The sequence below is a fragment of the Leptopilina boulardi genome, unplaced genomic scaffold (genome assembly GCF_019393585.1).
Source record: "Leptopilina boulardi isolate dan_hultmark-lab unplaced genomic scaffold, ZJU_Lbou_2.1 LbouV2_330, whole genome shotgun sequence".
In the NCBI taxonomy this organism is placed as follows: domain Eukaryota; kingdom Metazoa; phylum Arthropoda; class Insecta; order Hymenoptera; family Figitidae; genus Leptopilina; species Leptopilina boulardi.
This window is the reverse complement of record NW_026137897.1, coordinates 882610-904782: the sequence shown is the minus strand read 5'-3', so window position 1 is coordinate 904782 and position 22173 is coordinate 882610. Positions and strand designations below refer to the sequence as shown.

Sequence of the window (22173 nt, the reverse complement as noted above, 5' to 3'; positions counted from 1 at the left end):
AAAAATATTTAATAAATTTTTTTTTTTTTTTGTAGGTTTCTTTTGAAGATGATGTGTCAGAGTGTAAAAAAATTGAAAAAAATAGTCCCGCAAATAATATTCCAATGACAACATTGAGGCATGCAACGTCATCAACTCCATCGCATCATGTTGTACCGAGACCATCGCCTGGATTCAAAATGCAAAATGCTTGGGGCGAATCTCGTTCACTTGATTTAATGTGCTCGTAGCAATCGTAGCTTACGGCCGATAGCTTTCAAGACGTTCCTCTAATCACGGGTCTTTGGAAGCAACTTCTTACTATTAATCAGACCAAAAAGACCAAACAATAGTTGAAAAATTTTCAATCACAAAAAGAACAAAAAAAAGCATACGGTAAATAATTTTTTTCAATTTATTTACTTTCTTTTTTAAAAAAAATGCCAGAGCATAATTTTTTTAAAATTAATTTTTTCTAATTTTTTTCTTCAATTTCTTTTTAAAATGACAGAAAATAATTTTTTTCTTTACTTTTTTTTTTAAATGCCAAAAAATAATTTTTCTAATTTTTTTTAAATGTTTTTAAATTTTTTGAAAATTAAATTTTCTAATTTTATAAAAATAATTAAAAATTTTTTTTTTTTGAAAATCTCATTCAAAAATTAAAATTAACTCAGTTTTAAAAATCAATTATCGAATTGTTTCGCTTTATTAAATTTTTATTTATTTCGAAAATTAGAAATAATTGTAAGTATAAAAATATTATTCTTTTTAAATTTTGAATCTTTTTTTCTTATTTCTAACGCTATTTAGAAATTATCAATAGCTAAAAAAAAAATTCTTAAAATTTAATGGACTTCGATTAATTAATAAAAAATTGAGAATTTGTTTAATATAAAAAGTTTTTATTTATCAAAAAGAAATTACTCTCTGGCTATTTTAACAAATTTTTTTATATTTCGAATTGTTTTCAAATTTTTAAATATTTTTCAAATATCGAAATTTTTCATGGGATTTTTTTTCCAAATTTTCTATAAAAAAAAAAACTTGCTTTATTAAACTGTTTCTTTTTTTAATGGAAAAATAATATATTCTTTCAACTAATTATAATTTACAATGAAGGTTTTTTTTTCAAACGAAAAAAATTACAATTTAAAAAATATCTAAAAATAAAACTAACAAAAGAAATACAGAAGAATTGTATTGCCAAAAATCGTGTTTTTTTAAAATTAAAAAAAATTTGAATTTATTTTCGTAGATAATTTATGTATAATTTAAAAACGATCGAATTTTATAAAATGAGATTAAATTTCTAAAGCTGATAAAAAAAATAAAACTTTTTCAACTTAGGGGGTAAAAAGTGTGAACATTCTCGAATCTTATATATAAACTAGCATCAAAAGGAGATTTTTCTCTTTAAACGACTTCTTTTTCTTTTCGATCTGAAAAAGAAACAACTAGAGAGAGGGGTTTATACTCGTGAGTCCTCGACAAGTTGTGAACCTAGATAAATAAAACTTTTATTATTAACTTCCAATTTCTTGAAAAATTTTTATATGAAGTTATACTCTTTTTTTTATGCAAAATAGCAATTGTCCTTTTAGAATACAATTTTCGAGGGATTAATAATTAATAATAGAGAATAAAATTTTTTTAAGATTAAATTTTTTCTATGTTAAATAAAAATTAAAAAAATATCCATTTTATTTAACAAAATAATTTAATTTGCTTTATTATAAATTCAAACGTAATTAATTGGAAAATATACATTCAAATAATAAAAGTTTGAATTTACCAAAAATTTGATAAATTTATTTACAAAAAATAATTTGATGATGTTGGCTTTATAAAATAAATAATATTTTAAGATAATTAATAATTATTTATATATTTAATGAAAAAAAAACGAAATTTATTATTAAGAAAAATAAATAGAATTTATTGTCAGAGAATGTGAATTTAACTCTGGGAGGAAAGTAAAACTTTAATTTAAATAGAAACTTAGTAATTATTGGATAAAAAATAATTTTTTTACTAATTAGTAATAAATGATTTCAGATTTTTATTCAATTAAACATTTTTTAAGTTTTCTAAACCAATTTATTTGCAAATGTTTACTGAAGTAAAATTTAGTTCACTAATTAAAATTAATTTATAATATTATAACTTAATCTTAATTATTAAGTTTTAAATAATTATAATTTTAGTAAAAGAATTTTTTTTTTCAAAATAAAAATAGACTGATTGTTTATTTCATTAAAATTATACTATTTGAAATTTTGATTTTCCGTATTTTTCTTAAATATCGTTGGTAACATTGAAAGAGACGTAATTAATTAATTACTTATAATAGCAAAAAAAAAAAAAATTAGAACACTCGTTAATTAAAATCTATCGTTAGATTCTATAACGACTTAAAATTTCCTCTATTCATTAATATTAAACTAGGAAATAATTCAATTTTATACATTGTGTGATATTGAATTTATGAAAAAAAAAAAAAATTTAATAATTGTTACAATTTGTTTCTAATGTAAAAATTAATTAGATAATAAATTATAATTTATAGAAATTTATTAAATAATCGATGCTTGTATGTAGGTAGAAAGTAATTAATTTTAATTAAAATTAATTAAATACAAAAAAAAATTTATTAAGTTTTTGACTGATTTTTTGGTAACAAGTTTTTCATTCTTTATATATGAATAAAAAAAAATTTGTATGATTTTCTAAAATAATGTGTTCATATATAAACGATTTATATAAATCAAATGAAAATGTTAAATAAACTTTTTGTTTATTTACTTCATTTTGATAAACAATTTTAAAAAAAATATATACGTATATAAATTACAGATATATATATATATATAAATTAATATTTATATAAATTAACATTTATATAAATTAAATTTTTACATAAACGAAATTAATTTATATTTACGATTAAAGAATTTTAACAAATTCTTTATAATAGAGTTTAGGGTAAAAAATAATTAAATGTTTACGTCAAATAATTACACGACTAATTATTATATGTAATTCAATTTAAAAAAAAAAATATGTAAATCTAAAGTATCCTCAAATACATATCTCAAATAATTTATTGTATTTATTTAAATTTTTACCTACTTTATATTATGATAATTAATTAATTTTATTTTATCAATTAATTATGTTTCGTATAAATAAATTATAGACAAAAAATAATATTCAAATAATAATATTATAATTAACATTATTAATATTTTAAATTTTATTATGAGAGATTACAGAAATTTATTTAAATTATGGCGCTCTTTTTCAAAATGGCGCCCAACACGTGTTTTCTGCTATATGTGGCAACGTCGCTTTGATTGTTGTATTTGTGTTTGTTATTATTTGTTCTTTTATAAGTTTTTTGTGTTTATAAATAATATAATTAATGTTTAACGCAATAATCTGTGATATTTTTAATTAGAATTATATATACTCAAGTCCTTTAAGTGTAACTTATCGATAATTGCAATATATCTTCTAATTATTAATTACAAGAAACCACAAAAAAATTAACATAATGGAAACAAATTTAATAACGAGTGTGTAAAAATATATATATAATTTTTTAATTATTACTTATTAAGTAAATTATTACTTAAATGTTCAAAGCAAATTTAATCTGTGAAATGTAAGTTTTACATAATTTTTTTTTTGAGGTTATGTGTAAATGTCAAATGGTCAAATAATTTTTTATTTTCTTATAATTTTTGTCATTTATTTTAAAGTTAATAACAAAATAAAGTACTTTGATTATTTATGTTTAAATTCAATGGATATTTAAATAAATTCAAATTTTCACTTGGAAATTAACAAATTTAATTAAAAATAACCTTTAAAACAAACTGTCATTTAGCATACATATATATTCCTATTTTCATGAATAATGTGTTTTATCACTAATATCTATAAATTTTTTTTGGATATATATGTTAATTAACATCTATAAAATTAATAATAATAATAATACTTAAAAGTATAAAACCATTAAGTCACGTGATCACTATAATGTTAATTTCTCCAATATATTTATGGTAAAATATTGAATAAATTAAGCGAAAAGTTTGTTAAAAAATCTAAAATATAATAAAAATAGTCAAGTGATGTAAATAATTATTTATAATTTTCATGGAAAAATTGTTAGATAATTTAGTATGTAAAAGTGAAAGTACTTTTTGAATTTTCTTTTTTAAAGTAAATTAATTTAAAAGAATATTCTTACTTTTGCACAATAATGTTCATTTTATTTATTTTAATTTTGTAAAAAAAAATTTCATCTAAATTCAAACAGTATATTTTATCGAGAAATTAGAATTACGGCGATCACGTGACATACAATAATCAATTCAATTAACTTTTATTAATTTAAACTAAATTGTTGTCTCATAAAATTGATCTCCTCATCTATATACAGTTGTGAAATCACCTTAAAAGAGCAAAGTACAAAACAAACCAGTCATGCAAAAATTCTCATCTGTTCTTTCGAACTTTAATAAATTACCGGTAAGTTAAAATCTATAGATATCTATATACAATATGTTTTGCTTATTAATGTAAAATAATTTGAAAATTTCAAATTTAACGCTTTTAATGAGGTCTTATTATCGAATTCAATTTATAAAATTGAATTATTATAATTTTTAATTAATTAATTTCTTTTTTTTCTATAGATAATTAGAGGATTAAAATTTAAACCTCCAAAAATGCAACAGGCATTATCAATAACATCTTTGCAACTTAATCAATTTTCTATTCCGAGGCAACCTGTGCCTGACATGAAAAAAACCGCTGAGAAATATTTAATGTAGATAAAATATTTTTATATTATATTTTTATTTATTATATTATATTTTTATTTTTTTATAATTTTTTTTTAATTATTTAGTATTATTTTGTTTTAATTGAAATTATTTTTTTCTACCAACTATAAATTAATTTTCATATTTAATCAAATAAAATAATAATTTTCAGATCATTAAAACCACTATTAAATGAGGAGGAATTTTCCAATACCGAGAAAATTGTTAATCATTTTATTAGTGAAAATGGACCTGGACCAATTTTATACAAAAAATTACAAGAGAGATACGATAAGACTGAAAATTGGGTAAGATTTGTTTTTTTCAATCAAAAGTTAAAATTTTGTGAAATTTTAATATTTTTTTCATAATTACAAAATTTTTTTGATATAGAGAAGAATTTTGCAAAAAAAAAAAAAATTTCTTTCGTTAAAACAAAAAAAAACTTATCGTTAAAAATTAGTTTTTTCGAATGTGAAAAAATTTTTAAATAAAATTCTTTTATACAGATGAATAAATGGTGGTTGAGAGAAGCATATTTAGGCTATCGTACACCGGTAATTGTTCATTCGAGTCCAGGAATAATTTCTCCACAACAAAATTTTCAAAACCTTGACGAAATGCATTCGTTTGTAGCTCGTTTAATTGAAGGTGTATGTAAATACGACGCTATGGTCAAAAGGTAGAATTTGAAAAAAAGAAACTAAGATTCTTTTAATTAAGATTAAAAATTTTTTAAATTATTATTATTTTTTATTTATTATTTTTTTTTTATTAAATTTTAAGATTCTTTCTTTTTTTTTCTTTTTTTTATAATTTCATTAAAAAAAAGGATTAACTAATTTTAATTAAAATTGCAAATATTTATTTTCTTTTTTTACGTTCAGTGGAAAAATTAAACAGGAAATGGTTCGTAACGAACCTCTTGATATGCTTCCCTATGGTATGATACTCGGCACTCATCGTCAGCCTAATCGAAAAGTTGACAATCTTTTGCATACAGATTTTGCAAATCATATAATAATCATCTCCAATAATCGTGTAAGAAATTTTATATTTATTTACTCTTGACAATATTTCGTAATCAATTTTTTATTCAGTCTTAGGATTATTTAGTTATTATGATTATTATTATTAGTAGTAGTAGTAGTATTATTATTATTATTATTATTATTATTAATATTAGTAGTAGTATTATTATTAGTATTATTATTACTATTATTAGTATTATTATTTAGTTACTTTATTTAACAATTGACACATTTTATGCAAATCATTATTTGCTTTATTTAATAAATAATCGCATCTAATCATATTTATTTAAAAAAAATTGTTAATATTTCCTTTGTAAATTTGGGACTTTCGATTTAATGCGAAATTTTTTTGGGGGTTTCGTTCGTTATTTTTCTCTCTTAAAGGGAAATTTATTATTGAAACATTCAAAAAATATTTTCATAAGTCTTAGAATTAATATAAAAAATTATTATATATATATATATATATATACATTAAAATTAGAAATTATTTCATAATAATAAAATAATTTATTTTGCAGATTTTTAAAGTAAATCTCCTGCATTGTAATAAACCATTGACTGAAAATCAATTAAAATCTTCTATTAAAGATATAGTAAATCGTTCAAATGTCCCTGGAAAACCAATTGGAATTTTAACAGGAAACGATAGAGATACTTGGGCAGAAAATCATGAAATACTTAAAGGTAAATTTAATAAATACCGCCAATAAAATGAAATAAATAAATAATAATAATAAATAATTTATTAATCGCAAAATTAAATATTCAATAACTTAATGGATTACCCAATTAACAAAATAATAAGTTAATCTTTTAATTAACTAGTTGATTGAATAATTAATTAGGCAATTAAATAATAATTTAAATTTCAGTAGACAAAATAAATAAATTTTTTTTTCGAAATTATAGAAATTGGTTCCAATGGGAAAATACTTAAAGATATTGAATCGTCTTTATTTGTTCTTTGTTTGGATAAACAACTTCCAAATGATGCGTTTAAAACAAAAAATAATGAATCTGTAAGATCAGTTCAATCAATGACTGGTTATAGTTCTTCCACAAATTCCGGAAATCGATGGCATGATAAAACACTTCAGGTAAATTAATTAATTAAAATATAACGAATATTCATTATTTAATATTTATTGATATTAATTTTAATTTATTTAATTAAAAAAAAATTGTTTTCAATTTATATGAAAATTAATATTTAATCCTATGAAATTAATAATTTATTTAATTTATTGAAAAAAGTAAAAATTATATTAATTTGATTAATTTAATAATTGAAATTTTTTTCTAGTATATAATATCTTGTGATGGATTTGTTGGATTAGAATATGAACATAGTCCATGTGAAGGTGGTCCCGTCGCTGTTCTTCACGATTTTGCGTTAAATAACGCGTAAGAAATTTTAAGTTTTTTAAAACATAATTATAAAAACAAAAAAAGAAGAACAAGAAAATATTTAGTAAAGAAGTATTTTAATATAAAAAAATAGTTATTATTAAAATTAATAAATTGTTAATTAAATTAATAATAAAAAATTAATTAATTATTATAAAATTAGTGTAATTAAAATTCATAAATTTCAGGACGAGTAAAATGAACATTGAATGTGAAGAAGCGAAAGATTTCCCACAAGCAGAGGAATTAAATTTCGAATTAAATGACAAAATTGAAAAAGCAATTAAAGAAGCCACAATAGCAGTCGATAAGTAATATTTCATTTTTTTTCTAGATTAAAAAAAAAAATTAATTAATTTTATTCATTTAATTTATTTTTCCTTTTTTTTTTGACAGAACTTCCGCAAATACTGACATGGAATGTTTCACTTTCAAAGATTTTGGCACTGATGTAATAAAAAAATGTAAATTCAGTCCCGATAGTTTTATACAAATAGCAATGCAAGTGACATTTTATAAATTGCAAAAAAAACCACCAGCACACTATGAATCAGCGGGTCTTCGTAGATTTATTAATGCAAGAACTGAATGTATACGATCGACAAGTTGTGAATCTGTTGAATTTGCAAAATTAGTAAACTCAAATTGTGATAACATTAGTGAAAAGAAAAAAGCATTAATTAATGCAATTAATATGCATAAAAAAACTGCCGGTGAGGCAGCAATGGGCGAAGGAGTCGATAGATTTTTCTTTGGACTTAAAATGATAGCAAATGATGAAAAAATGGAAATGCCGGAATTTTTCAAAGACATTGGTTGGACTAGAAGCACATCTTTTACATTGACTTCCAGTCAGGTAAGAGAAAATAAATTTTTCCTTTCTATATTTAAAATAAATTATTTTCTAATAAATTATTTAAGAATAAATATTATTTTTAATTAATTTATTCTTAAATTTTAATCTCAAAAAAATGTATCAAGAAGAAATTATATATTGTTAATTAATTTTAGGTGCCTTTTAAGAGTGCCTCAGTTATGTGCTATGGTCCAGTTACTCCAAATGGTTATGGATGTTGTTACAATCCAAGAAAAGACGACATTCTTTTCGCTTGCTCTTCTATGAATGATAGTCCCGAAACTTGTACAAAATCTTTCGCGGAAACATTACAAGATAGCTTACGTCTAATGAAAAAAATTGCCCAAGAATAAAATTAATGTAATTATTTCAAATTGTGTAAAATTTAATTGTGTAAGATTTAACATTATTTTTTATTATAAAAAAAATGTGTAATATTTCTCATTATAGAATTTATTAATAAATTAATTAATTTGTTAAAAATAATAATTACCTAATTATTTTTATTATGGAAAAAAGTTAAATCAATTTAATTGATTAAAAGTAAATTATTCTTGTAATTATAAAAATTATTTAATTTTTAAAATCGTAAGTAAAAATATTTTATTTGTTATAAATTTTGTTATTTGTTTTTTTGTTTGTTTTTTTTTGTTTTTTTTTTAAGAAAAATATTTTTACTATTACAATGTCTAAATAATTTACTACTATGTAAAACTATTTTATTTTTTCTTTTACCTTATTATAAGTGAACTTGTTTTTTATCTTTATGATAAAGCAGGTATTCCTTTTCTTTTATGTAATGTTTTTATTTATAGTTATTGTGTTAATTTGATAAACGTGTTAGTATAAAATCATTAAATCTAAAATATAATAAAAATAAGTCATTGTAGTAAAAAATAATTATTTTTTTTAGAAAAATTTGAAAAATTTGTTAGAAAATTTAATATGTAAATGTGTCGGTAATTTTTGCGAATTTTCTTTTTTAAGAAAATTAATATAACAGAATATTCTTACTTTTGGACATTATTGTTTATTTTTTTTTATATTAATCTTGTAAAAAAATTTCATCTTAATTCATACAGTATTTTTTATCGAGAAATTAGTATTATGGCGATCACGTGACTTATACAATAATTAACTTTATTATCTTTTATTTATTTAAACTTAATTGTTGTCTCATGAAATTAATCTTGTTATCTACAGTTAAGAATACACTTTAAGAGAGCAAAATATAAAACTAACCAATCATGCAAAAATTCTCATCTATTCTCTCGAATTTACATAAATTACCGGTAAGTTAAAATGTATAGAAATCTATATACAATATGTCAGACTTGTAAAAGTAAAATAATTTGAAAATTTCAAACTCTAAGCCTTTAATGAGGTATTAATTTTTAAATTGAATTTTTAATTAATTAATTTCTTTCTTTATAGTTAGTTAGAGGATTAAAATTTAAACCTCCAAAAATGCAACAGTCTTTATCAATAACATCTTTGAAACTTAATCATGTTACTCTACCGAAGCAACCGGTGCCTGACTTGAAAAAAAGCGCTCAGAAATATTTAATGTAGATAAAATATTTTTATATTATATTTTTATTAATTATATTAAATTTTTTTTTATTGTAAAATTTATTTTTATTATTTTGTTTTTATTAAAATTATTTTTTTCTACCTACAATAAATTGATTTTTATATTTAATCAAGTAAAATAATAATTTTCAGATCATTAAAACCACTATTAAACGAGGAGGAATTTTCCAATACCGAGAAAATTGTTAATCATTTTATTAGTGAAAATGGACCTGGACCAATTTTATACAAAAAATTACAAGAGAGATACGATAAGACTGAAAATTGGGTAAGATTTGTTTTTTTCAATCAAAAGTTAAAATTTTGTGAAATTTTAATATTTTTTTCATAATTACAAAATTTTTTTTGATATAGAGAGAAATTTTTTAAAAATGAAAAAAATTTCTTTCGTTAAAAGTAAACGTATTGTTGAAAATTAGTTTTTTCGAATGTGAAAATTTTTTTTTAAATAAAATTCTTTTCTACAGTTAAATCAATGGTGGTTGAGAGAAGCATATTTAGGCTATCGTATACCGGTAATTGTTAATACAAGTCCAGGAATAATTTCTCCTCCACAAAATTTTCAAAATTTGGATGAAATGCATTCGTTTGCAGCTCGTCTGATTGAAGGTGTTTGTAAATTCGATGCTTTATTAAAAAGGTAGAATTTAACAATAGACAAAAAATAATATTCTTTTTTTCAATTATTTAATTAAAAAAAAAAAAATTAATTAATTTTAATTTACAAATTACATTCTTTTTTTAATATTCAGTGGAAAAATGAAACAGGAAATGGTTCATAATGAACCTCTTGATATGCTTCAATATGGTTCAATATTAGGTAGTCATCGTCAGCCGAATCGAATAGTTGACAATCTTTTGCATACAGATTTTGCAGAGCATATAATAATTATCTCCAATAATCGTGTAAGAAATTTTTTTGTTACTTTTCTCTCTTAAAGGAAAATTTATTATTGAAAGATTCAAAAAATATTTTCAATAAGTCTTAGAATTAATATATAAAAAATTATTATTTATGATGTATTTCACGCCAAAGTGTAAGTCCATCTGCAATTGCAACTTCGATTTTTTTGAGATTTTTTTTTTTCTTTTAGTACTAATTGAGACTAACTTTCATGAATTTTTTCAAATTTTTTTAGCAAGCCGTTTTCGAGTTATGGAATTTTAAAAATTGGAGAATTTTCATGAGTTTTAATTTTTAAATGCTCATAACTTCCTTAAAAATGCATTAATTTTAAGTCTTTTTTTTCAAAATGTGTGTTTTTAAACGTACTTATCAAAAAAAAAATGGAAAATTTTTTTTTAATCAAATTTTTGAGTTTTAATGATAAAAAGTCATTTTTCTCATTTGACGTACTGATCGATTTTGTTCAAAATTTTTTCAAAAAACTTACTTTTTATGAAACTTTAAAGCCTAGTTTGATAATGGGCAATCAATATTTACTATATTTTCGGAATTTTTCAAAAATTTTTGAATTTTGAATTTTTTAAAAAATATTTTTAGTTTTTTTTTATACTACGTACTTTTATGTATTTTGATGCGCTGATTACGAAAATCATAGTGACAAAACCCAAAAATTTGATTTTTATTGTGAAAACCATAAAAAATCCCAAAATTTATAGTTTTTTTCGTTTATTGAGTAAAATATACAAAATTAAAAAAAAATGCATAAGATAAAAAATATGTATTTCAATAACATCTATAACTTTTGTTTGAAAGTTTTTTTTTTAATTTTGAATATTTTACCCAATAAACGAAAAAAACCATAAATTTTGGGAATTTTTTTTATGGTTTTCACCATAAAAATCAAATTTTTGGGTTTTGTCATTATGATTTTCGTAATCAGCGCTTCAAAATAGATAAAAGTACGTAGTATTAAAAAAAAACCAAAAATATTTTTAAAAAATTCAAAATTCAAAAATTTTTGAAAAATTCCGATTTAAAAAAAATTTTCAATTTTTTTTGATAAGTACATTTAAAAACACATATAAAAAAAAGACTTTTAAAATTGATACATTTTTAAGGAAGTTATGAGCATTTAAAAATTAAAACTCATGAAAATTCTCCAATTTTCAAAATTCCATAACTCGAAAACGGCTTGCTAAAAAAATTTGAAAAATTCATGTAAGCTAGTCTCAATTAGTACTAAAAGAAAAAAAAAAATCTCAAAAAAATCGGAGATGCAATTGCAGATGGACTTACACTTTGGCTTGGAATACATCATATATTAAAATTAGAAATTATTTCATAATAATAAAATAATTTATTTTGCAGCTTTTTAAACTAAATCTCCTGCATTGTAATAAACCATTGACTGAAAATCAATTAAAATCTTCCATTAAAGATATAGTAAATCGCTCAAATATTCCTGGAAAACCAGTTGGAATTTTAACAGGAAACGATAGAGATACTTGGGCAGAAAATCATGAAATACTTAAAGGTAAATTAAATAAATACCGCCAATAAAATCAAATAAATAATAATAATAATAATAATAATAATAAATAATTTATTAATCGCAAAATTAAATAATTATTCAATAACTTAATTGGTTACCCAATTAACAAAATAATAAATTAATCTTTTAATTAAATAGTTGATTGAATAATTAATTAGGCAATTAAATAATAATTTAAATTTCAGTAGACAAAATAAATAAATTTTTTTTTTCGAAATTATAGAAATTGGTTCCAATGGGAAAATACTTAAAGATATTGAATCGTCTTTATTTGTTCTTTGTTTGGATAAACAACTTCCAAATGATGCGTTTAAAACAAAAAATAATGAATCTGTAAGATCAGTTCAATCAATGACTGGTTATAGTTCTTCCACGAATTCCGGAAATCGATGGCATGATAAAACACTTCAGGTAAATTAATTAAAATATAACGAATATTCATTATTTAATATTTATTGATATTAATTTCAATTTATTTAATTTAAGATAATTGTTTTCAATTTATATGAAAATTAATTTTTAATATATTAAATTAATAATTTATTTAATTTATTGAAAAAAGTAAAAATTATATTAATTTGATTAATTTAATAATTGAAATTTTTTTCTAGTATATAATATCTTGTGATGGATTTGTTGGGTTTCAAATGGAACATAGTCCATGTGATGGTCGTCCCACGGCTGTTATTCACGACTTTGTATTAAATCACGCGTAAGAAATTTTAATTTATTAAAACATAATTATAAAGACAAAAATGAAGAATAAGAAAATATTTAGTAAAGAAGTATTAAAAAAATTAATTATTAATAACATTAATAAAAAAAAAATATTAATAAAATTAATAAAAAAAAATTATTAATAAAATTAATAAAAAGAATTATTAATTAAATTAATAATAAGAAATTATTAATTAAAAAAATATTATAAAATTGTAATTGAAATTCATAAATTTCAGAACGAGTAAAATGAACATTAAATGTGAAGACGCGAAAGATTTCCCACAAGGAGAGGAATTAAATTTCGAATTAAATGACAAAATAGAAGAAGCAATTAAAGAAGCTACAACTGTAGTCGATTAGTAATATTTCATTTTCTTATTTCTATTTCTATTTCATTTCATTAGATTACAAATAAAAAAATGTATAAATTAATTTTATCCCATTAATTTCTTTTTTGTTAACAGTTATTCTGAAAATATTGACATGGAATGTTTTACTTTCAAAGATTTTGGTAGTGATGAAATAAAAAAATGGAAATTGAGTCCCGATAGTTTTATACAAATAGCAATGCAAGTGACATTTTATAAATTGCAAAAAAAACCACCATCACAATTTCAAGCAGTAATTCTTCATAGATTTATTAATGGAAGAACTGATTGTATACGATCGACAAGTAGTGAATCTGTTGAATTTGCAAAATTAATAAACTCAAATTATGGTAATAATAGTGAAAAGAAAAAAGCAATGATTAATGCAATTTTTATGCATAAAAAAACGGCAAGAGAAGCATCAATAGGCGAAGGTGTTGATAAATTTTTCTTTGGACTCAGTATGATAGCTAATGATGAAAAAATGGAATTACCGGAATTTTTTAAAGACATTGGTTGGACTAAAAGCAGATATTTTACATTGGCTACCAGTCAGGTAATAGAAATTTTTTTTTTTTTAATCTAAGTCTCAAAAAAAGAATTTCATTTTATTAACTTTGAATATTAATTTTTAAAATTAATAAAATGAAATAATTTCCAACAGAAAATTTAATTATTAAATATTAATAAATAATATATAGTATTTAAAAAATATATGAATTATTAATTAATATTGTAGTTGCCTTTTAAAAGTGCCTCAGTCGCGTGTTTCGGTCCATTTGTTCCAAATGGTTACGGATGTTGTTACAATCCAAGAAAAGACGACATTCTTTTCGCTTGCTCTTCTATGAATGATAGTCCCGAAACTTGTACAAAAGCTTTCGCGGAAACATTACAAGATAGTTTACGTCTAATGAAGAAAATCGCCGAAGAATAAAATTAGAATTATATTAACGTATAATAAATTAATATACGTTAATATAATATTAAAAAACATGAAAAAATATGTATGGGAAATGTAAAAGGCCGAAAGGTCATACATATGAAATCAATAAATCTAATCTATAATATTAAAAAACGCTTTCGCAAGGTTTATATAAAAAAAAACCATTTTATATTTAAAAAAAAAAATCTTGTTCTTCGTAAAAAATATTTATAAATTAAAAATACAAATTATTCTTATTTATATTTTTTTTCGTATAAAAATCTTTGTTATAAAAAAAAAATAATCTCATTGTTTTGTTGCTTTGTTTGAATAAATATTAATGATATGCTTTTTACATGAAATTTGACTAGTCAAGTTTTACAGTTCCTCATGATTATTAGAAATGGCACTTCCTTTTTCTGGTGGGAATCCCCAAAAAAATGTGGGAAGACCTTTAACATCACGTTCGCGTGCTACAAAAGCGGAAAATGTTGATATGCAATTGCCAATAAAATAATTTGCTTTTCCAAGAATTGCAAGATCTAAATGCGAAGACACAGGTTCTTCTTGTCTAAACGCTCGAACCTATAAAAGAAAATTTGTTATAAAAAAAATAAATATTAATTATAACATTAAGATGAAAATAAAAATCTAACCTCCATTCTGGCTAGAGCAATATTTAATTCGTTGATCATGTAATTATTATCAGATGCAACAAATATTGATTTAATATTATTGTCATTGCGAATTACACGTTTAATATGACGTAAAATAATTTCCAGAGGTGGAAAACACATTGTTGATGTTGCTTTTCCACGTTCATTTCTATAACCTAAACATTGGGGAGCAGCGAAAAGATTTGGACTACTTGATGTAAATTCGCATGCTCTGACCTGAAAAAAAAAATCGTTTATTAAAAATCAAAAAAAAAAATTACCGACAAAATTTTTGCTTAAATTTTCCTACCCAATCAATTCCATTACGTAAATGTATTCCAATAAATGCACCGGCTGGGAGTTTTTGTTTAATAAAATTTTTCGCTCTCTCGGAAATATCATCAGTCCATTGTAAACATTTTTGTAAATATTTATTCTCTAGTTGAACAGGAAATGTTGCTGGTGCTCCCGTAAATGCAAGAACTGGCCACGTAACAACGGGATATTTTTTCTTCCATTGATTCGCCATATCGCCATGATACATATCGTAATGCATTGGTCCATAAAATTCCGAATCAACGAAATCAATATTATATGTATCCCAAAATGGACCAAAGGGATTTCCTTCCTTTGGATTGCAATTTGTCGTATTTCCCCGTGGCGAATAACAAAAAGCTAAAAATTTACATTATATGTATAAAAATTAAATCTTTTAATTTTGTAATTTTATTTAAATTTGGAATTTAATTTCAAATCAATTTTATTATTTAAAATAAAAATTAATTTTATTATTTAAAATGAAAATTAATTTTATTATTTAAAATAAAAATCAATTTTATTATTTAAAATGAAAATTAATTTTATTATTTAAAATAAAAATCAATTTTATTATTTAAAATAAAAATTAATTTTATTATTTAAAATGAAAATTAATTTTATTATTTAAAATAAATTAAAATTTAATTTAAATTAAAATTTGAATATAATTATTCTCTAATTAATTATAATTTTGAAATTTTACCTATTCTATATTCCGATGGCCAAACATTTGAAGCAATTTCTTTCATAAATTCTTCCATTAATATGACCTTATGGCAAGTTTTCAGATGCGTCACATTAAAATAAGTATCAAATGGAACTTGTAACTGTAAATAAAAAAAAAAAAAAAAATTAGTAAAATCACAAAAATTTACACAAAATAATAAATAAATTTCTAACTATTGACTAAAAATTCCCCCATACCGATCTGAGTTCTCCTATTCGATATTCAACCCATGCGGGTAAAATTAAAGTGCGATTTAAAGATTTCGCAAAACCTAACGCACCTAAAAAATGATCCGCTTGATTTCCAAATCGACCTGTAAAATTTAATTGTTCAAAAGTATTTTCCCTCCTTTGAATTTAAAAAATAATCGCAGATAAGAAAAATCGGTAAAGTCTATTTATTACTATTAATTATTATTTTCAATATTATTTAATAATAATAATAATAATACTAGTAATATGTAATAATAATAAAAAATAATTTCGTCTTTAAGTTTAATTATTAAATAATAAATGAATGAAACCAGAATAGAAGTCGAAAACATAACCTCAAAATTGTTTACGAAATTTTATCAATTTTATCGACAAATAGAATTTGACAGTGAAATTAAATTCTAACAGTATTTAAAAATACATTTCTTTGTTAACTACCATTAATAATGAAAAATATTTAATTTATTTTCACAAAAAAAAAAAAAAACCGAAAAATACTACTTACCCATGCAGGGACAATATGCAATATATCCATTAACGTCTAACTCGATATTATTACAAAAACATGTAACAATATTTGTTAAAAATAAACTGATGACAATTAATTTTTTATTATTAAACATTATTAAATTAATAAAAAAAAAAAGTAACAATATACACAAGTTGTCAACACAAGAAAAATTCAACTGATGTTGTCATGGAAACGGGAAACGATGTTTCTGCATTAAAGCCAAACGCACAATAAATTCGCGAAAATCGTATTTGTGTCCTTTTCTATCTCATACAACTTTATTATTGTGCGTTCGCCTTTTGTCAAAATATGGCGCGCTTATTTAAAATTCACCAATCAATTTGAAATAATATAGAAAGAGCGGCAAACATTTCTATTGGTCAACGTTAAAATTTCTATTGCGCAAACTCAGTGCCGCTCTGCAATTTGACAACACAGCGTGCCGAAACGTTGACATTTCGTTAAAAAATAATTGTATATTAATTAATGTAATAAACGTACTTTTTTGCAACGTTTAACTATAATTAATTTGTATAATGTACAGTGTATAATAAGTTTTAATTTATAAAAAGAAATAATGGCTGATTCTAGTGAAAATTCCTTAGCACTTGTAAGAAATTGTTTTCTAACCTATAAAATTTTGTTTAGCGTTTAAATATTTATTTATTAAAGATAAATTAATTAATTATTTAATTAAATTATTAAAAAATATTTTCAAGTTTAATAAATTTTTTTAAAACTAATTTTTAAATTTTTATTTAAACTTCTCGTTACTTTTATATAAGTGAAAAAATTCGAAAAGTTATATTAAAAATAAAAGTACAATTAAATTTGTTTAGTTACAAAATGAAGAGGATTTACCATATGAGGAGGAAATATTACGAAATCCTTTTTCGGTGAAACATTGGCAGAGATATATTGATCATTTAAAAGCAACAAAGAGTCCAAATTTGAATATTGTTTACGAACGAGCCCTCAAAGAACTACCAGGAAGGTAAAGAGAAAAATTTCGAATGTCTTAGATTTAAGTCTAAAAAGAATTTTTTTTAAATAAAAATTTAATTACTGAATATTAACTATTTAGGACTTGTAAAAAAAAATAAATTCAATTTTTTTTCCTAGTTATAAACCGTGAAATAATTATTTTCAACGACTGTAAAAATTATTATTGTTAATATAAAATTATGTAAATTTTTTCTTCTAGTTATAAATTGTGGAATAATTATCTTCGACTAAGACTAAAAAAATTGAAGGATCAAGTTAAAGGAAATATACAACATCCACTTTACGAGGATGTTGGCAATGCTTTTGAACGAGCATTGGTGTGGATGCATAAAATGCCACGAATATGGATAAATTATTGTATTTTTATGACTGAACAGGGTTTTATAACACAAACTCGTCATGTTTTTGATAAAGCACTAAGGGCATTGCCCATTACCCAACATCATAGAATTTGGCCACTTTATTTAAATTTTGTGAAAATGCATAATATTCCCGAGACTGCTGTAAGAGTTTTTCGAAGATATCTAAAGGCAAGTGACAAAATTAATTTGAAAAAAAAGAATTTCTTTTAAAAACAATTATAAATTTTAGAAAGATTAATAATTTACTAATAATTATTTAATAAATAATTATTATTAACTATTAATTAATTAATTATTATTATTAATTAATTATTAATTAATAAATAATTATTATTAAGTATTATTAATAAATTATTAAGTAATAGTAAATTTAATTTTCAGATGGCACCAGAAGATACGGAGGATTATATCGAATATTTAATATCAATAGATCGATTGGACGAATCAGCAACTCAACTTGCTCATATTGTTAATCAAGATGATTTTGTTTCAAAGCATGGAAAATCAAAACATCAATTATGGTCCGAATTGTGCGATTTAATATCAAAACATCCAACGCAAATAAAAACACTAAATGTTGATGCAATAATTAGAGGTGGTCTTCGACGTTATACAGATTCATTGGGTTCATTATGGAATTCCCTTGCTGATTATTATATTCGTAGTGGACTTTTTGAAAGGGTATATTTCTAATTCTATTTGTATCAAATTAATTGAATTTTTAAAACTTTATAAATTAGAATTTTACAAATGTTTCATTTAAAAACAAAAATTAAAATTAAAATAATATTATAATAAAATATAAAAGATTTTTTTTTTCTAAATTTTGTAAATAAATTGGAAAATTTTTAAAGCTAATTTATCTAAATATTAATTAATTTAAAAAAAATAAATTTATTTATTATTAATTTATTAATTTATTTATTTATATAATTTTTAGGCGAGAGATATTTACGAGGAGGCTATACAAACAGTAAAAACAGTGAGAGATTTCACTCAAGTTTTCGATGCATACGCACAATTTGAAGAATTAAGTTACAAAAAAGTTTTAGAAGAAAATGTCAATAATTTGAATCTAACTGAAGAAGGTAAATAATTTAATATGTGAATAAAATTTAATTTTTCGACAGTATTGTCAAAATATTTTTTTTAAAATATCTATAACAACTTAAAAAAAAATATAAAATTAATTTCAGACGAAATAGAAGAAGAATTAAGACTTGCTCGTTATGAAAATCTACTTGAGAGACGATTATTGTTACTTAATTCGGTAATGTTGAGACAAAATCCTCACAATGTACAAGAATGGCATAAACGTGTTACACTTTACGAGGGAGAACCGCACGAGGTAAAAAGAGGAAAATTATTTAAATTAAACGATTATTATTAATTATTATTAAACGTTATAATAAATTCAAAAAGTAGCGATTAATAGCAATAAATAATAATAAATTTAAAAATAGCTATTAATATCAATAAATAATAATAAATATGCAATTTATGTTAAATTTTTGAAAAAAAAATTTCAGATTATCAATACATATACAGAGGCAGTGAGTACAGTTCAACCAGAATTGGCTGTTGGAAAATTACACACATTATGGGTGGAATTTGCAAAGTTTTATGAGAATAATTCTCAAATACCGGACGCGAGAGTTGTATTTGAAAAAGCAACTCTCGTACAATATTTAAAAGTCGACGATCTCGCTTCCGTTTGGTGTGAATGGGCAGAAATGGAAATTAGACACAAGTAAAGCAGTTCTTTTTTTTATAATTTAATAAATTATTTAATAATTTAATAACTAATTTTACTATTTATTTTTACAGCAATATAGCAGAAGCCTTGAGGCTCATGCAACGCGCTACTGCAATGCCATCACGAAAAGTTGCCTATCACGACGAAAATGAATCGGTTCAAATGAGATTATATAAATCATTAAAAGTTTGGTCCATGTATGCGGATCTTGAAGAGAGCTTTGGAACATTTAAAGTAATTTTATTTGTTTTATTTTTTAAAATATACCTTTTCTCCTTTAAATTTATTTTAATTTCAATTTTTTTTCTAGATGTGTAAAGCGGTTTATGACAAAATAATCGATTTAAAAATAGCAACCCCTCAAATTATTATAAACTACGGTGTCTTTTTGGAGGAAAACAATTATTTCGAAGAAGCTTTCAGAGTAATTATCAGTCAGGATTTTTGAAAATTAATTTTCAAAGAATTAATATTTTATTCTGATAATATATTAATTTAAATTTTCTTTTTATTATAGGCTTACGAAAAAGGAATTGCTCTCTTTAAATGGCCGAATGTTTACGATATATGGAACACATATCTTCAAAAGTTTAAAAAACGTTACGAGGGCACAAAATTGGAACGTATGCGAGATTTATTTGAACAATGTCTCGAACATTGTCCACCTAAATATGCCAAAAGTGAGTTTATTTTTATTCTTACTAATTCTAATTATTAATAAATAATTCTTACTATAATAATATAGTAAGAACTATATAATAATATATGATTAAAAAGTAATATATAATTAATAAAAATAATAAAATTATCCTAAAAATTGAATAATAAATATAATTTTAGATTTGTATTTACTTTATGCAAAATTGGAGGAAGATTATGGTCTCGCAAGACACGCAATGTCAGTTTATGAACGTGCAACAGATGCTGTTCTTCCTGAGGAAAAATTCGAGGTATTTTCCAAAGAAATTCTTAGAAAATAATAATCAAATTCTCACGAGTGAATAGTATTAAAAAAAAAAAATGTATATCATTTTCAGATGTTCAACGTTTATATTCAGAAAGCGGCAAATATTTATGGTGTTCCTCAAACAAGAACAATTTACGAGAAAGCTATTGAAGTTCTAAATGAAGAAAATTCAAGAGAAATGTGTTTACGTTTTGCTGAAATGGAAACAAAATTAGGCGAAGTCGATCGTTCGAGAGCAATTTATGCATTTTGTTCACAAATGTGCGATCCTCGGGTACGTAAAACTATTTATTTAAAATTAATATCAAAAAATAATAATTATTGAAATTATTATTATTATTTATAAATTATTATAATAATTATTGAAATTATCATAATTTATCAATTATTGAATGAAAATGTTTTTATATCAGACAACATCGAACTTTTGGCAAGTCTGGAAGGAATTTGAGGTTCGTCATGGAAATGAGGACACAATGCGTGAAATGTTGAGAATAAAACGTAGCGTTCAAGCTAAATACAATACAAATGTGAATATGATGGCTGCACAAATACAAAATAGTGCCACGAATCAAATCACTGAACCAATGGATGCAATGCGTTTATTAGACAGCAAAGTATCGGGTAATTATTCAAAAACAATTTTTTCTTTTCCTAACTAAATCGATAATTTCAACTAAAAACTAATATTTTCGCCTTGAAATATTAATACAATGAGGAATGATTAATTTTAAATAAAATTAATTATCCAATAGAATATAATTATTATCTAAATTTAAATTGAAAACTAAATTAAACTATTAATTAACTAAATTAATTCAACTGAAATTTAATATTCAAATTTTAGAAATGCCTCCACCACCGGGACCTAAGAATACAATTAAATTTATACGCGGCGCAACAGAAGGTGGAAAAACAACAGAACCACAAGTTACGAATCCTGATGAAATTGATATTGACATGGATATGGACAATGATGATGATGATGACAATGATAATGACGAGGGAGATGAAAATGGTCCCGAAACGGAAGGTGAGAAATTTTTTAAAAATTTAAATTAATTTAAGAATTAATGAAATTTTGATCGATTTGCTAAAAGAAGAAATTTCATTTCAGATATTCCAGTAGAAAAACAAATTATACCATCTGAAGTGTTTGGCAGTCTACGAAAAAAAGATGATGATGACGATGACGATAATTCATAAATAGTAAAAGTAAATATTTTTCAATAAAGCGTTTTTTTTTTTAACGTAATAAGTAAAATTATTTTCCTACTCATAACAAAAATAATTAAAACATAAATTAAAATACAAATTAAAATCGAAATTAAATTGTTTAAATGAATGAAAAAAGAAAGTATCGTAACGACGAATTAAAGAATTTAATTCTCAATGTATATTTTATACAATATAAAATCACATTTTAAACTTATTTACAACACACTTTTGCACATTAAATTTATAATTATATATATATAGT

At 22.1% G+C, this 22173-nt stretch overlaps 5 protein-coding genes across 8 annotated transcripts in view; 4 read left to right on the top strand and 1 right to left on the bottom strand.

Annotated features, from left to right (window-relative positions):
- Positions 1–1643, top strand: part of LOC127285099 (low density lipoprotein receptor adapter protein 1-like) — a 36076-nt gene extending 34433 nt beyond the window's left edge. For both annotated transcript variants that reach the window (XM_051310910.1, XM_051310911.1), the window contains one exon: positions 36–1643. In XM_051310910.1, coding sequence (XP_051166867.1) covers positions 36–230 — 195 coding nt within the window. In that variant the 3' untranslated portion in view covers positions 231–1643. The remainder of the gene's footprint in view (positions 1–35) is intronic.
- On the top strand, positions 243–8603 carry LOC127285096 (carnitine O-acetyltransferase-like). Of its 3 annotated transcripts, none has more exons than XM_051310907.1 (12): positions 243–375; positions 4430–4518; positions 4686–4819; positions 4987–5122; positions 5324–5496; positions 5702–5855; positions 6370–6535; positions 6761–6948; positions 7155–7255; positions 7447–7569; positions 7655–8114; positions 8270–8603. In XM_051310907.1, exons 2-12 carry the CDS (start codon positions 4474–4476, stop codon positions 8465–8467), a joined length of 1878 nt encoding a protein of 625 aa, XP_051166864.1. In that variant the 5' UTR covers positions 243–375; positions 4430–4473; the 3' UTR covers positions 8468–8603. The 3 variants fall into 3 exon arrangements, with proteins under 3 accessions (XP_051166864.1, XP_051166863.1, XP_051166861.1); XM_051310906.1 differs by lacking the exon at positions 243–375 and adding an exon at positions 3322–3557; XM_051310904.1 differs by lacking the exon at positions 243–375 and adding an exon at positions 3322–3646.
- Positions 8604–8931: 328 nt separating this feature from the next.
- On the top strand, positions 8932–14332 carry LOC127285097 (carnitine O-acetyltransferase-like). Its single transcript, XM_051310908.1, has 12 exons — positions 8932–8953; positions 9318–9406; positions 9549–9682; positions 9840–9975; positions 10175–10347; positions 10460–10613; positions 11983–12148; positions 12390–12577; positions 12778–12878; positions 13123–13245; positions 13351–13810; positions 13994–14332. Exons 2-12 carry the CDS (start codon positions 9362–9364, stop codon positions 14189–14191), a joined length of 1878 nt encoding a protein of 625 aa, XP_051166865.1. The 5' UTR covers positions 8932–8953; positions 9318–9361; the 3' UTR covers positions 14192–14332.
- A 55-nt stretch (positions 14333–14387) lies between these two features.
- LOC127285098 (GDP-fucose protein O-fucosyltransferase 1) lies at positions 14388–16795 on the bottom strand. Its single transcript, XM_051310909.1, has 6 exons — positions 16598–16795; positions 16078–16193; positions 15857–15980; positions 15146–15510; positions 14836–15072; positions 14388–14764 (listed from the first exon to the last, which is right to left on the bottom strand). Exons 1-6 carry the CDS (start codon positions 16713–16715, stop codon positions 14558–14560), a joined length of 1167 nt encoding a protein of 388 aa, XP_051166866.1. The 5' UTR covers positions 16716–16795; the 3' UTR covers positions 14388–14557.
- A 228-nt stretch (positions 16796–17023) lies between these two features.
- On the top strand, positions 17024–21943 carry LOC127285244 (pre-mRNA-splicing factor syf1 homolog). The gene is made up of 15 exons (XM_051311144.1): positions 17024–17213; positions 17443–17597; positions 17808–18138; positions 18352–18651; positions 18911–19058; positions 19167–19318; positions 19500–19720; positions 19798–19960; positions 20037–20150; positions 20244–20406; positions 20567–20676; positions 20764–20967; positions 21107–21317; positions 21541–21726; positions 21811–21943. The coding sequence occupies exons 1-15, from the start codon at positions 17181–17183 to the stop codon at positions 21897–21899; spliced, it is 2580 nt and encodes an 859-aa protein (XP_051167101.1). The 5' UTR covers positions 17024–17180; the 3' UTR covers positions 21900–21943.
- Positions 21944–22173: the final 230 nt, after the last annotated feature.